The following is a 14,863-nucleotide window of genomic DNA, read 5'->3' on the forward strand; positions in this document are numbered from 1 at the left end:
ATACCCATAGTCCCTAATCTCATCATTGTCACTCGTCTTCCACCCATGTTCTCCACCCGGTCCAAATCGCAAGAGCTATTTTCTCTGCATCAAATCGACTCCATGACTCCTTCCCATATGCAAACGCAGTGAACAAATTCGCTATCTTAGCTGAGTTCCGATTTAGCTTTAGAGCTATAGGAGGTAAATCCTGTGGCTAAGCGTGTATCCCTGATGGCCCACATTTCAAAACCTTGGACGTAGTTGATGATCAAAAAAGTGTCAAATCTGCTGAATAGTGGACAGGCTATAAGAAACAGCTAGGCTACTAAACTAAGCATCAATGGATGGGGGTGCTCAGACAAGCGGCCCCTAGCCTGGGAGTGTTTTTCGACGCACACACAATAGCCTCGCTATAAAAAAGAAAGTGGCCACAACAAGTGTAATGGCTATTCATCAATGCTTGAGGGGCAGGAAATTGGTCATAATCCATCATTGATGGTGTGGTTAAAGTGCCATCATCTCTGGAAAATTGGAAAAAGGTCCCATCTTTGTGGCATGGGATTCAACATATGGCCTTGAGGGGCCACAGAGTGTATGGTGTCTAGTTGTAGCTATCTGAAAGCAAAATAGTCCGGAATGTGTACGTCGATGTGCCCATGCTGAATGCTGCAGGGACGTCCCCCCATACAGGAAATGTAATGAAGAGAGCAACCATTATTGTGGCAAAAGTACATGTACAATCCCACATACACAAGATGTTAGGGGGAGTGAACGTGCTAAATATATGTTTTATTTAGCAGTCAATGGTTGCCATGCTAGCCTTAGCATATACCTATTCTATAGCTCTAGGAAGGTGTAGTATGATTCCCAGCGACATTCATCACAATGAGTCCGGTGAAACTCGACATAAGCCGTGTCTTGTGCGGTCATGGCAACGTCGAAGCCACACTGGCAGCAATACCGGTACCATTCTTTCAAATACTGTTTTTGTGGCATGCTAGATGAGCTGGGGCAGGCAATGGGAGGATACTCGTGGTCCATAAAGCTTATATCTGAGGCTTGGCTATTGCTCGTCTTGATATCCCATACATGCCTTCCTCGTTCCGCTCCATTGGTAGAGATCACAGGTTGGGTTGTGTACGGGGTTGATTGCTCAGAAATACGAGGCGGTGTTCTGCTTGGCGGCGCGGATGGCTGACCTCCACAGCCGTTATTGGGCACACCAGCGATATGCTTTGTGGAAGCATTGGTGGTTACACACATAAAAGAACCTGCCTTGGATAAGATCTGATTGAAGTATCTCTGACACGATCATTAGTAATATATTCTGTAAAGTACTCCGTGTACGAACCATCAAGAAATGCATCAATACCAACACTGACATGATGCGCTAGAGTAGAAAGCCCGGAGCCCCCGACATCTTCGCTGTTTAACTTGTCAGTGGGACTTTTGAGGGATGTCTCTTTTGCAGCCGACGTAGTTTGAAGATGTCCTTCCTCTTTACGCTGGCAAGCTTCAATAATCTGTGATCTGGAGGGCACATTGACGTGGGCTAAGTCCTCATTAGAAAATGATTCATCAACTGCCTTGAATACAGGTTCAATCGGAGGCATGTAAGCCCGGGGATATAGTTATAAGTGAAAAGTATATAATAATATTAAGTTTAGAGAATATATATAAATATTAAAAGAAAACTAAGAGCATTCAAGCGAGATAGTAATAAAAGAAAGCTAGAATAATATTATAGAGTAAATTTTAGTCTATCGACTCAACTTAAATTACCCGAATTATAGTACTTCCGGAGTTAACCTTAAGGTACGAAAGACTAGTTACTAGTACTCCTAAGCTTAGATAACACAGAAAATCGAACTACTCTCTAGTAATAACCAAGTGACCCCTCTATTTCAAGGCCCTTATAACGTGCTGCAGATTCAAGAAGAATAGGTAGTATCATATACCTTTAAATAGGCAAACTGAACTCTTTATGTCATCTATATCCTAGACGGTAACATCTTTGTGGCGTGATTTTTAAGGAACAATAGTGCTATAAGCACCCGTAAATAGATAGAAGTTACGGCGCAAAAAGTGAAATCATCTAGAAACAGTGTTCAATTCAATATTCCGTAATCTAGCTTTTACTTCGAGAAATCTTAGCTTTAAAATTTCTTAAGTGCTTCTTCCGCCTCTGTCCCAAAGGTGCCTATGTGGCAAAGCGCTTTCCCATACTGTTGAGGTGTATGACCCTCCTCATTGAGTTGCTCCAACTCCGCCCCCGAAGCCACCAAGTATGGAATTCCTTGCACCACAGCCCACCAATGCCGCCCCAAAGCAAGGTCGTGAAGCGCCATATTCCTCCCCTGAAGATAGTCATAATCCGGGTCCACTTCTTCTCTCAGTTCCTCCTCCAGGTCTGCCATTCTCTTTTCTGCAGTTCTGCTCTTGGCGTTGACATCGACGTGCACTTTCTCAACCAACACGCGGATTACATCCATGTTTGGTAGAGCTCTTTGGCAGGCTTCGAAGATAAGCGGGTCGACTGTTCCGTCTAGATCGCTCACTGCCGCGAACGGTGGGTCGTCAGAGCAGAATATAGTTGCAAGCAGGCTTGCATAGCCATGCTTGACGAGAAGGCGTAAAATTCTTCCTGTTTCAAGGGTTTTAAACTCCGTGGAACAAGATCCACGGCGAAGAAGACGCTCTATTACATCCCATTCTCGCATTCTTAGGAGTTGGTCCACCGCTTGCGTCTCAATGTAGTCGTGCTCGCGAAAATAATCGCTGCCAACGGACTGAAGAAGAGATTGATCTTTTTCGTGAATATTGTTGGAGTCATCGTTGATTACGAGCTGCTGTATAGTAGCTCCTGGTTTGGTTGCAGCCTCAAGCTTCGTCTTTAAATGCTTCAAGCACCGCAAAGTGTATGTATGACCATCTGTCTCACAACGCTCAATGCATCGGTCAACAGTGGCGGCCATAGACTTAATACGCCCCTCTCGTTTCAAGGCAGACTCGAATAGCAATTGCAGAATCTCCTCAAGCCGAGTCGTGTCATGGGGCGACCTTATTCCCGGGTAAGCTTCCGTCCAAGGTCCATCATAGGTCTTCTGAAAGGCGACAATTGCTGCTTTGCCCGGCAAAACCCAAGGACGCAGCTCGTCATGGATTCTGTAGCCACCGACAGCAACATGATCCCAATCTTTGGATATAGCAGTTTTCCAAATATTATCCCAGTCCGTATACGCTGGCTTCCAGCCTTCAGCCCAAAGCTTCTCCTCATCTTCAAACTCTGCACAGGCATCAAGAAGGGTCTTGCCGTCGTGATCGACCGCTTCGAAATTTGCACCAGCATCCAAGAGTCAGGCCACAGTCTCGTGGCTGCCAGAGCGACAGGCGTAATGTAAAGGAGAACGGCCGCTCTTGTCTTTGGCGTTTAGGTGTTGCACTCCTTTTGCAATTTTATCCTCGGTATCTCGTGACTTGGTGAGGTCCGAAATCAACATCCCCACCACGTTGCTCTCTCTAGCGCGAGCTGCAAGATGTAGCGGAGTAAGACCCTCATGAGTTGCCCCGGCAGGATCAGCACCAGAAGCGAGTAGTTCCTTCACGAAGTATTCAGACATCATCGATGCAAGATGCAAAGGCCTAATACCCTCCGCATCAGCCACATCGGGATTCGTGGTTCGCTCTAATATCCATCGCGTGTGCTTCACTAGTTGCTTTGACAGAATGGCATCGTGCCATCCCTTGCCGCAAAGTGCATGCAAAGGGATACGTCCCAGATTATTGGCTTGATTGATGTCAACACCCAGCTTGGAGATCCTTTCCAATTCCTCCACGCCATGGCTGATCTCCAGGACAACTTCGTGGAACAGCGTGTTTCCATCCGCATCGACGGCGGGGACGTCAGCTTGTGACATATTGACGAGATCTACCCTTTCCCAAACGTGCGGTACATAATCAATGTGTAGACGCAACGTTCAACGAATCGACGGGAAAGATGTCGGCCGGGCTGTGTATGAGTAAAAAAAGGGGCTGAAAAGGGTGCCAGGGGTGTACTTAGTAATTCACGTTACAGTAATCCTCCCGTCGGCTTCGTTTATCAGGTCCGAGCGCAAACGAAACCCTCAGAAAACAGAGGTCAAAACCTCAAGTTTCCGAGGTGTTTTGTTCGGTATCAATCGACTTATGAACAAACTGCGCCGACCCTAACAAGCGAAGTCGACAAGTCACACCCTGGCAAATCCTCGAGCCTAAAATTTATTCTTTACTAGTCCTCTTTTAGGCGTAATAAATACTAATTAAGTACTAATTAAGTATTATTAAATAAAGCCTCGCTTTGCGAATTCGTATTTTATATTTTTATTATAAATAAACTTATTTAAATAAAATATATTTAATAAACTTCTATATTTGGAATAGTTCTGGAAATTATTTAAGCGAAGTCTAAGCGATTGGCTATAAAAACCCCGCTCACGTGCAAGAACACCACACCTCGACCTTTGCAGAGTATTGCGTGTGCGCGACTTACGATAATTAAATCGCGATCAGACCTAGCTATAATTTTTACTTAAAAGCCGTCAATTATAAAGAAAGGCTAGGGCTATAGTGCACCAAGAGTCCTAGACGATATAATGCGTAGTTGATTAATAAATGAATTAATAAGGTGAATGCGTGCAAAATCGCGCCTGGCGCCCGGGAGGATAGTTGGGCGCGGGAGCACGTGACCAAAGCCCCAGCGAAGTGCCCTGAAAGAGAGCACCACGGCCCCCCAGCAAGGCGCGTGCTCCGAGAGCTGCGCTATTATATTAAGCATACCTCATTTCGCTCGCAGAAGATTTTCTACGCAAGGAATTAGTACAAGATCTTTTGTCTTGAATTTAGGAGTATATGTCTTTCTAGGCTTCTATTTCCTCATTACTCAAGGGGTGTTCCGGCGTAAAATCAACGTTTCCCCGATTATCATTATCCGCGGTCCCCCCTATTCGCCTCGCTTGCAGGCCCCTGATCTTCGAAGAGCGGTGCAGCCCAATCGTCCTGATCATGCAACGGTAGTACATCGCCAGCCGATTGGGTGTTCCTAGCAGTGGGACCATTGAGTTGCACGAGGTTGTCCCACGCAGGATCCCACTCTAGCTCCCTCAGCATTCGACCCCACTCTAGCTCCCTCAGCATTCGATCCCAGTCTGCGCCATTAAGGTTAACGTGACTGTCATTCGCTGTAGAGTTGACGTCAAAACTGTTGATCTGATTCTCGACATTAATTTGACCGTGGGTGTTGAAAGGATTAGATCGAGAATGTTGAGCCTCCGGAAAAACTGCATTACCATCATCAGAAAATATCCGGATAGAAGAAGATAATAGGGGTATGATTACCTCTTCCCATGTAGTCAGAGAATGACTCACCAATCAGTTCATTATGACCGCTCCTTTGTAGAGTTGTGCTATTGCCAAAGGATTGTCGCGGAATCGTTGGAGATGTGAAGCTAGAGGAAGTTCTGTAAGGAGACGGAAGGTTGGTCGTTCTGGTATCCTCCATAGTCCCGAAGTTTGGCACCGGAAGTGGTTGGGGAGATGGGGATGAATTGGGCAATTGAACGCTTAGTGGCTCTTGGTTGATTCTAGATGAGGTTTGTATAGCGGTTCGCAAACACTCCTGCAACTTTTCCAAGGTCTCGTCGTCGATCCACTCAATCTCCCCTGCTTCGATCGTAGAATTAACCGTTTCTTTGAAAGTCTTGACAAGACGACCCGTCTTGGTCATTGACATGGAAGACTCGTCATCATAAACTCAAAGTCGTCAGCTTGTCGAAGAGCCTGCAAAAGCTTCAGTACCTACATGGATGTCGTGGGCAACTAGTCCCGGGGAACAGTATCTTCCATACCATGTACCACTTCCTCAGTTCAGTCTTGCGAGTCTCGATCGACTTCTCTGGGGCGTAGGCGTCCAGGTTCCTTGAGACCAGATCGTCAATCGATTGGCGAACCAGCTGTGGAAGTCCTGCGAACCCTTGCCTCGAAACTTCTTGATCTATCTTATTCCACGTGTCTTTATCAATATCGTCTTCGGCAAGATGAGTTTGGTCCTGTGAGCATTCTGAGGACTGAGACTCCAAATGCTGTAGGACAGCAGTAGCGGTCTTAAAAGGTGCGAGACAATGAGGACATCGAATCTTGATGTGTACTGCGCTTTGGGACTTCCCTAAGTGTTGTCTAAAAGGTCAGCCTTTCAGGAGATACATGCGGTCAGCGACTCAACGAGTATGGAGCGAGGGGGCTTACTTTAAATAATGCCACTCTGAGAACCCTGGACCTGAACAGGTATTGTATTTGGCCCCCGTGGTGCCGTTCTTGCAATAATTTTCCGAATCGAATATGTGGAAAGGACAGGCAAGCCTCCGACCTGTAATTTTGCAACGGTGTGGATCCCGAGTTGGATCAAGCTTAGGTTTCTTGTATCCTCGGTTCTCACCATTATTCTCCTCCTCGTCATTCTTTTCTGCCCTCTTTCTAGGAGCTCCACGTTTACTCGTTGAGGAAGTAGAGGGCGTTGAAACATTTGGCGGGGAGCTGGACGAGGACTGTGTATTCTCGCTCGCGTGAGAGATGAAAGACGAGGCAGGAGATGAAGAAATCTGATCACCACATTCTTGGAAGAGGTCATCCAAGAACTTTTCGCTGGGGCTCTCAACGGAATTCGATTGGTCCGCCAGAATTCCAGGTGCTGTATTCGAAAGAATGTTTTCGCCGCACGGCGTTGTTTGTTCTCTAGCAATAGGGAGCTCTTTCCATTTATCGTCTTGGGCCTCAATCATTTCGGGACTTCCCACGTTCTCGTTTCCGTCTGCCATTCCTTGCTGCTCCAGACTCTGGTCTTGTTCCGACATTACAAATATCGTTCCACCTAACGGATGTCGTTTACTCCTGCTGGACCGACTTTCCTGGGCGTCTAAGGTGCTGGAATTTTGATCTGGCTTAAGACATTGTGAATAAGGTTCTGGTTTGAGTTGATGTCGTTCCGTTACTTTAAATGCATCTGTGGTATTAGAAGAAAGTATCGAAGAACCTTTCTCAGTCGAAACTGCTATGGAGTCAGGAAAGGGCCTTGTCGACTCGCTTTTTTGGCCTTGATATTGCTCGGACATGAAGTCCACACCTGTCCAAAGGACTTGATCGACCATCGCGGTCTCTGGCGGACAAGCCCTCGGAGTAGAATGGTGTTTATCAAAAGTCCCTCTGCTTGATATTAGCAGATTTACATGAGAATATTCACCTAGATGAAGGTTACCTATCTGTCCGGTTGGTGTCGTACATCATCATGCTCTCGTTCGTCGGCTTCAAATTCATTGCATGGGCTTTTCTCAGGTGCTGCCTGAGGTGATCCTTTCTGGAGAAACCATTCCCATTACGTCTGTTGCATCCAAGTACATTGCAATCATATGCTCTCTTATTAATATGGTGCCGATAGTGGTGTAGTAGCTCAGAGGTTCGTTTGTAGCTCATAGGACAGCCCAAATAGGTACAGCGATGTCTCTTATCCTCATGTGTGTTGAACCTCGATGCAATATCCCGAGGAGAAGATGGAGCTGACAGCGCCGTCGAAGGTGTTATTAATTCGGCAGGTGAAAAAAGAGAGGTAAAGTCTCCTGATGTTTCTGCTGATGGTGGTTCTGTGGAAATTGGCGAAGGAGGGTCCAGGTCGCCCAATTTGTCGACATACTCCGAGTACGAGTAGATCGGATCCGCATCGAAAGTGGATGCCTTTTCAGATGTCCAGAACCTAGGATCTGACAACACGTCGAAGTTTTCAGGGAGTCGCTCTGGCATGATGATCTCTTTGAAGCGACGCCGAACCCGAAGTCGCAGGCCAAACTGAAGGATGTGCCGATATTCAGAAGCACGGCTGAAAAGACTCCAGGCTGCAAATAACAAAAGCTCCTGCCGAGCAGATGATCAATAGAAGTTCAAAATCGGCACTCAAGCACAAAGATGCTGGGATGAACCCTCGATCCCTTTTCGATGAGTCTCGTGCGTGATACAGAAGGCATTCGAGGTACTATTCGTGCAAGAGGGATCGCAATTCTGTGGCAAGAGTGCAAAAGATGGAAGTTGCGAAGCCTCGCAGCGCCACATCAGCTTGAATGCCTCAGGATGGACGTAGCCTCGCTACCCCTGAGCGAGAGTACCAGGTGCGAAGCCTCGCAGTCTAAGTTGATCGCAGGACGAGTTCGCAAAAATTTGCACTGATAAAAATGTGTTTGCGAGTATTTGCGGTGGTCATGGTGACCGTCTATAAAGTGGAAGTCGATGTCTTCGAGGTTGACGATACTTTTCCCACAGAGCTATTACTTTAGGAATCTGGTTTTACGTGCTCATAGATTTGGTTGACCCTCTTTTATTCGGAATTGGAAAGACAAAGAGAGATATTGCTTTTTATCGTACCAGCTTCCAACTTCAACACAGCCAAGACCTTGTTGTATAATGGGAAGTTACACACCGGAGCCGTTCCAAGACTGGAATGAGGGAGAGGAAGTTCAGCAACCACAGCCACAACCAAGTGATCCTGTGAGTATCAATTAGTTAATATTCTTGTTTATCGAAATTTTTGCTAACTTGATTAGCATTATGGAAAATAGACTTATCCTCAAGACAGTCATAAGTCAGGGCAGACTCATGTTCGCACTGGTCAAGTCTCGTCGTAGCAGTAAGTACCGCATCACTTCCCCGATGCTCCACCATACTTACCGCGTTTTACGAGCAGGCGGTGATTGAAAGTTCAGGCTCGGGGAAATATGAAGGAAAAGGTTAAAGCTAGTTTGAGTGGTATAGGCTTTCGGTTGACTTTTCATCTGTAGTCGTGGCTGCGGAATTTATATCGCTTCAATAGCTTACTTGACTCAAACCTCCTCAACAAACTGCTCTATGTCTCCCATCAACAATTATGGCTGTTCTAGTGCTGCAAAGTGATTGCCCTGAATCATAAGAGACCTCGAATTATCACGCTGCCCCTCATTGCCGTCCCGTTCTAAGACCAGAATCAAAACATCAAACGTACCTTTTCATACTCTAGATAAAACACCAAATTTGCCTCCGTCTCCACCCATGTGCCAGCCTAGCTCCGTCAATCCACGATTAACACGCAGGATGAAGTCTCGTATCGCATGATCCGGATTGTACCATCAAACACGGCACCGCAAGCCTGAACAGGTTTCTGCCTCTGGCCGCCATATTAGGGATAGTAGCAAACGCATGGAGGTTGCGCTGAAGCCAACAAGAAGTGGGACTAGGGTGCAGAGAGAAGTTGTGTCCGGGCCAGTCTTTTATTTCGAAGGGAGACGATTCAAACGGACGTAGAAACACATCTTTGCAATCGTACTCGAGGTGGCGTTAGAATGCCTAGCATTGTAGGTATTGTCGGCTGCTGCGAAGGAGGTAAAGTGACTTTAGGGGTTACAAGCGTATAAATAAGGCCAAGTGGCGAGTTAGAAAGGTTAGAAGAGGTTGATAATAGAAGGAGAGCAGAGCAGCTGGGGCTGGGTGGTATTTATGTCGAGTTAGAAACTATAGCCGAAGGCCGCGTTAGTGTGCTCGCCCCTTGCTCGGGCCTACCCGGTCAGCTGCTTGATTAAAGCAGGCTCGGCTCAAGTACATGCACCTAAGGTACGTACTCGAGTACTAACGCCCAAGCGTCTGGGGTAAAAAGCCAAGCATTCTGGACGACTGGGCAAAGACCTGCGACTTTGGACTGTCTACCTACCTACCTAGGTATTCAACGTGCTCTTCAACCTGTGCACCTGGACGGAGGAACACCTGCTTATTTACCACCAAAGTACCGCATAACCCTTGCCCCTTCAGATCCCGATAAGAATTCAAAACTAACACCGCTTAAAGGCATCAGAACCCCCCATTGGCATCGTTCCTATCAACAACAGCCTTTCCATTAACGACAATCGCTTCGTATAATTGGGCTAGTTTTTCTTATTAAAAAATAAAATAAAATATACAACAGCAGGTATTCGCTAGTAGTCACCTACCCAACTACTAATCTGCCGATCTGAGGCTATCCTTAGTTTACTAGTTCGATTAGTACTATCTAGCTTACTACTTCGGACTATACTACCTTGCTACTTCAACGTTTGCCGATATTTGGACAGCGAGATATTATCAATCCATCTAGATAAGCGGCTTGTATTACATTGCTATTACTTTGGGGGCAGCTTTAGTTTCCCCATTAGGAGGGCTGGCTACTGATAAAGTACAGGCATACCTTAAAGCCAAAGCTCTCGGACTGTTCAAGAGAGTGCCAAATGTACTGTGATTAGAGATCAGAATATAGAATAAACGCCAAATTTGTTCATTGCCTTAGGAGGGCCATTCACTTGCTTGGTATTATGTATATATTTGTATATAATGCTTCTATGTCCAATGTACAGCTGTCGGGCACCCTAGATACAAACAAATTATATGCAAGTGAGCTCACTGCTATAGTTGATATCATCGACATAGTTGTCGTTTGTTCCTTGTGGTCCTAGCTGGTCAGAGTACATAGTTCCAGGAGAAATAGAGGATTCGAAATTCTTTGGCCATTCAACAAGTAGTCTTGGGGATAGGAACCTCAGAACGGGGTCGGATCGCTTCAACAAAACGTTGAATAAATGTGACTGAGCTCCTCGAATATTGGCAAGAGACTTTAACAATGCACTAAGTAGATCTATTGGACCCACTGAAAAGTTGTCGCATACTACTGGCATGGATGAGCCCGACGCTGCAAGAGCCGTGTCCGCAACACAGACCCCGATATCGAAAAGTTTCTGCTCCTACACTATGGTTAATCAATCAGGTACTAAGACAAACGTTTATAGATCGCCTACCATTGCAATTCCGCATGCGTCCCTCGAAGACTCATTCACGGATGCCAAAGCCTCCATTGTTAATTTACCAGCTGAAAACGGCAAAATGAATGGAAGTAAAGGTCCGCTGGTCGGAAACGAGTTCGGACGCCACCCCAACGAGAGCTTCCACATTGAAATTTTCAACCACTCTCGGGTGACTAAGGTGTCAAGATGCTGGCTTTCCACCACTGATTTAGATAGCTTCACGTCACACAACGCGCCGCTGATAGATGCTGCTAACGTGGGCTGTTCAGGATGGTAACTTGAATTGGAGAAAACGAAGTTATAGAGGTCATTTGGCAGCGTCTCGAACAAGCAGATGTGATTTACCAGGCCATAAATGATTGCGGGACACTCAGAACTAAATATTTGCGGCTTCTGAATCGAGCTGCGTAAGATGGCAGGTTTCGCATGCTGAAGCGCGTATGTCCTAGACTCTAGTTGTTAAAAGGGGGGGTGCATCTCATAGCAGACCGGTTTAGCGAACCTTTCTGTCACGAAAAGGATCCAGAATATCCTCCTTCTCATCTCTGCATCCACAGGGTCCAGTCCCGAATATGTTGATTCATTGTGTAGGCCAAGAGCGTTAGACTGAGAGAGGCATTGGCTGAGATAGAACCATGCATGTTTCTGCTTGTCCAAGTTCCCGTATGCAGCGAAGAGAAAGAACGAGCTCAACAAGCTATCGATTCCCGAATCCTCTATAATGTCGTATTGTTCCCGGGCCTTCAAGGCACAGGACAGTATAAATTCGTCGGTGAACCTAGCTATCGTGTCTGTGGCTGTTGGGTTTTCCACTTCGGCCACGCTTTCTACACCATCCAACTTGAGTTGAATGTGAGTGGCAGCACAGAGTGCTGCGATGGAAACATAGCGTGGGGCCGAAAGGCTTTCTGGCCGATTACCATCGCGAAGCAACTCCTCAGCGTTGACAATAGGCATTATCGGGAAGAGATGCTTAAGGAAGACGTGAATATGGGCAAGAAGCGTGGTGGGCAATAATCGACCGCCATGTTGGCTAATTTCATTGGGAGTGTCGGCCGCCACGGAAGGTAGGATATTTGGTGGAGGCAAGTCTGCACAGAATTGCGAGTCCGCAGCATCGAAGCCCGGTACCGATTCCTGTGGCTCTGGGCGTCCGGTTGGGCTATTGGGCATGATGATGCCAGTAAAACTTTGACTTTGGTCGTGATGGGTTGAATCGTGATCGTGATCGTGCGTTGACTGTTCTCTCATTGCCTCTCGTAGCTGCGAGATCAACCGGCCTCTGCCATGCTTTCGGCCTTTTCTGTCGAGCACATCGTTATATCTACAGGTTATGGACTGGCCGGCGCACATGCTGCAGGGCGTGGTTCGGTCGCACCTGGTCTTTCGAACACGACAGTTGTCACATGCCTGCCTGAATTGCCGTTGTTGTCTGGGGACTGGCGGCATGGCGGGCAGTCGCCAAAACTGAGATTACTGAGAGAGGGAGAGAGAGATATATATATATAAGGTATATAGGATGGGGATGTTAAGTGAAAAGGATTGCGATGCTGCGAGATACGAGATCAGATCATCGTGACCTGGGACCTGGGCTCACCCCCCGTCGGCTTCAGGGGTCTTCAGTGGGGTGCATGTACATGTACCTAGGTACCTAAGGGTCTGTGCTTAGCGGGGTATGGGGAAGGCGCAAGGGCCAAGGGCCAAGGACGGAAGCTTGGCCGAGGTTGACCTGCTAGTAGTTGTAGAATAGAGTTCGGCAATCATGGTTCGGGTTGCGGGGGGAGCTACAGCCATACCTAGATCGTTCACAGGACCTGCATGAATCACGATGTTCACATAAAACTAAAAAGGAGCAAAGCTCCATTTGTATAGTAATTGTTCTTGAAATTTGAAAAAATCCGAAAAACCGTGTGCTGAAGTGCCGGTGCTGTGAATATAACTCTAGAAATGCAGGCAGCCACTATGTATTAACTAAACCACCACAGTTCTGTATCCGCACTGACAAGTGCAGCATAGAACAGAGGAAGGATATCGAAGGATGGACACCAATGGTGTGATAACTACCCACTCCTACATCTCGTAATCGACTTGAAAATGGGACGCGCCACCTGAGAAATGTCTTTGATATCAGCGCGGATAACAGGATCCTCTACACATGGTTCGAGGCATTGTTACCATACTCTTCCACAAGTTTGGCGGTGGCATGCTCATTGAAGGCATCAACAACAGTACTGGCAAACTTTCTAGCCGGGACTTTCTTAGCAAAAAGAATATCAATCTCGTGGTAAGATCTGTTCCAAGTCTCAGGAAGACGGAAGTAAGCCCACACGAACATCAGAAAGCAAGTTCCGCCCCACACGAATCCCGTGTAGCCTTTGAGATTCCAGGCTTGAGGGTTCATGAAGTATTGTTGAAGAGTTCCAACAACAACTCCAGTGATGTTTGAGGCATCACGAGCAAGGCAGATAGTTTTTTGCCGGAGGCGGGTGGAGCCCATTTCAGCAGGGAGGGCCCATCCGAGCTGGCCTACGGAGAGTTGAAAGGTAAAAGTCCAGAGCAAGGTGAGAACGGCTTGGGCCATTCCTACCGATGGTTTCGCCGTCCAGACATTGAGAATACCGATAAGAATCAGGACGAAGCACATACCACCTAATCCGGCTACGTAGATCGTACGGCGACCGAAGTATGGCATCAGGCCGAACCAGTTAATAAAACAGCCAACAAGCGCAAGGCCAGTCCCGCCGAGGGACAGAGAATAAGTAGCGCTAGTACCGAGGCCAACTTGAGAGAAGAAGTAAGAGCTATTGTATGCGAAGCTCATGCCGCAAAGGATCTGACCAGCAAAGACGAGACAAGAAATTTCGGTACGGCGAAGCTCGAAGCCCTTAAAGCAATCCCAGTAGCTGGTTCCGACAGAAAGCTGCTGTTCGAGGTTGTTGGTATAAATGATAGCAGCGAGCGTCTTGCCTGGATCGATGTTGGTGGCCGTTGAAGATTGGAGGCGGCGCAGAGATTTCTCCGCTTCTTCGATGCGGCCCACTCTGACAAGGTACCATGGAGACTCTGGAGCCATGTAAACAAGTGGGATAAGGAAAACTGGCCAGACCCATTGGATAGCGAATGGAATCTTGTAACCCCACTCATCAGTGCGAGTAGAAAGGCCCTTTAAAATACCGGCAGAGATGAGTTGGCCGAGAATGAAGCACATGTTAGTATACGACGTCATGTAGGTGCGCAGAGCCGTTGGGAGGACCTCAGATGCGTAAGCTGGAGCAGTGGTGGCCAGAACACCCCAAGGGAGGCCGCAAAGAATCTCACCGACGACAAGGACAGTGAGGGTCGGCGCGAAGAAGACGACGAAAACAGCGAGCGACAAGGCAATAAGAGCACCCAGGACAACAGGTTTAGAGCCGAATTTGGAGACCAGGTAGCCGCTAACAATACATCCGATGATGGAGCCGACGCCACCGGATTGCGAGAGGCCCGCTTGCCACGCAGCAGTCAATTGGTATCCGACGGGGGTTGACGGTGTTACGCCCACAAAGTTACCATATCTAATCAGGAAAGATGCTAGGAAAGGTCAGCAATGTTCCCGGCAGAAAGCTAGGATCCGTGAGTACTCACGATATGCAAAGAAGTTTGACAAGAGGTTGGTGTCGTATCCTTCCATAATGACACAGGTCGAGAAGACCAGGGACCAAAGAATGGCGGCTGGATAGGCTTTGATAGCAGCACGAACATCGAGATCCATCTCGTCAATGGTGCCTTGTTCTGCTGCTTGCTCGAGCGTCTTGCCCTCGATTATCGCCTCATCGTGGGGGCCAGCAACAGGCGTGCTTGTCTCAACGTGCTCAACGCCGGAGCTGGTGTTCTTCTCCATCCTGTGATGGGAGGGAGAGGGAGTGATATTTGTGACTGTAGAGGATGTTCAAATGCTGCGTGGAAGCCTGCCAGCTCAAACTCCTTGAGAGGCATTCTTGAGGTTCATATATCTTGAAGCCAGAGTA

General features: G+C 47.3%; 5 protein-coding genes across 5 annotated transcripts; all 5 read right to left on the reverse strand.

Moving 5' to 3' along the window:
• Nucleotides 1–819: 819 nt before the first annotated feature.
• BP5553_08634 (uncharacterized protein) lies at nucleotides 820–1,595 on the reverse strand (the record flags this gene model as incomplete). The annotated part of the gene is made up of 2 exons (XM_032017257.1): nucleotides 820–1,284; nucleotides 1,365–1,595. 2 exons carry the CDS (start codon nucleotides 1,593–1,595, stop codon nucleotides 820–822), a joined length of 696 nt encoding a protein of 231 aa, XP_031866688.1.
• Nucleotides 1,596–2,138: 543 nt separating this feature from the next.
• BP5553_08635 (uncharacterized protein) lies at nucleotides 2,139–3,899 on the reverse strand (the record flags this gene model as incomplete). Its single annotated transcript, XM_032017258.1, has 2 exons — nucleotides 2,139–3,310; nucleotides 3,371–3,899. The coding sequence occupies 2 exons, from the start codon at nucleotides 3,897–3,899 to the stop codon at nucleotides 2,139–2,141; spliced, it is 1,701 nt and encodes a 566-aa protein (XP_031866689.1).
• Nucleotides 3,900–4,944: 1,045 nt separating this feature from the next.
• Nucleotides 4,945–7,806, reverse strand: BP5553_08636 (uncharacterized protein; the record flags this gene model as incomplete). The annotated part of the gene is made up of 5 exons (XM_032017259.1): nucleotides 4,945–5,297; nucleotides 5,386–5,769; nucleotides 5,819–6,192; nucleotides 6,262–7,215; nucleotides 7,268–7,806. The coding sequence occupies 5 exons, from the start codon at nucleotides 7,804–7,806 to the stop codon at nucleotides 4,945–4,947; spliced, it is 2,604 nt and encodes an 867-aa protein (XP_031866690.1).
• A 2,633-nt stretch (nucleotides 7,807–10,439) lies between these two features.
• BP5553_08637 (uncharacterized protein) lies at nucleotides 10,440–12,305 on the reverse strand (the record flags this gene model as incomplete). The annotated part of the gene is made up of 3 exons (XM_032017260.1): nucleotides 10,440–10,796; nucleotides 10,851–11,301; nucleotides 11,359–12,305. The coding sequence occupies 3 exons, from the start codon at nucleotides 12,303–12,305 to the stop codon at nucleotides 10,440–10,442; spliced, it is 1,755 nt and encodes a 584-aa protein (XP_031866691.1).
• A 700-nt stretch (nucleotides 12,306–13,005) lies between these two features.
• On the reverse strand, nucleotides 13,006–14,736 carry BP5553_08638 (Uncharacterized protein; the record flags this gene model as incomplete). Its single annotated transcript, XM_032017261.1, has 2 exons — nucleotides 13,006–14,426; nucleotides 14,481–14,736. The coding sequence occupies 2 exons, from the start codon at nucleotides 14,734–14,736 to the stop codon at nucleotides 13,006–13,008; spliced, it is 1,677 nt and encodes a 558-aa protein (XP_031866692.1).
• Between the last annotated feature and the right edge of the window lie 127 nt (nucleotides 14,737–14,863).

This window comes from Venustampulla echinocandica (assembly GCF_003357145.1).
Source record: "Venustampulla echinocandica strain BP 5553 chromosome Unknown scaffold_8, whole genome shotgun sequence".
NCBI classification, from domain to species: Eukaryota; Fungi; Ascomycota; class Leotiomycetes; order Helotiales; family Pleuroascaceae; genus Venustampulla; species Venustampulla echinocandica.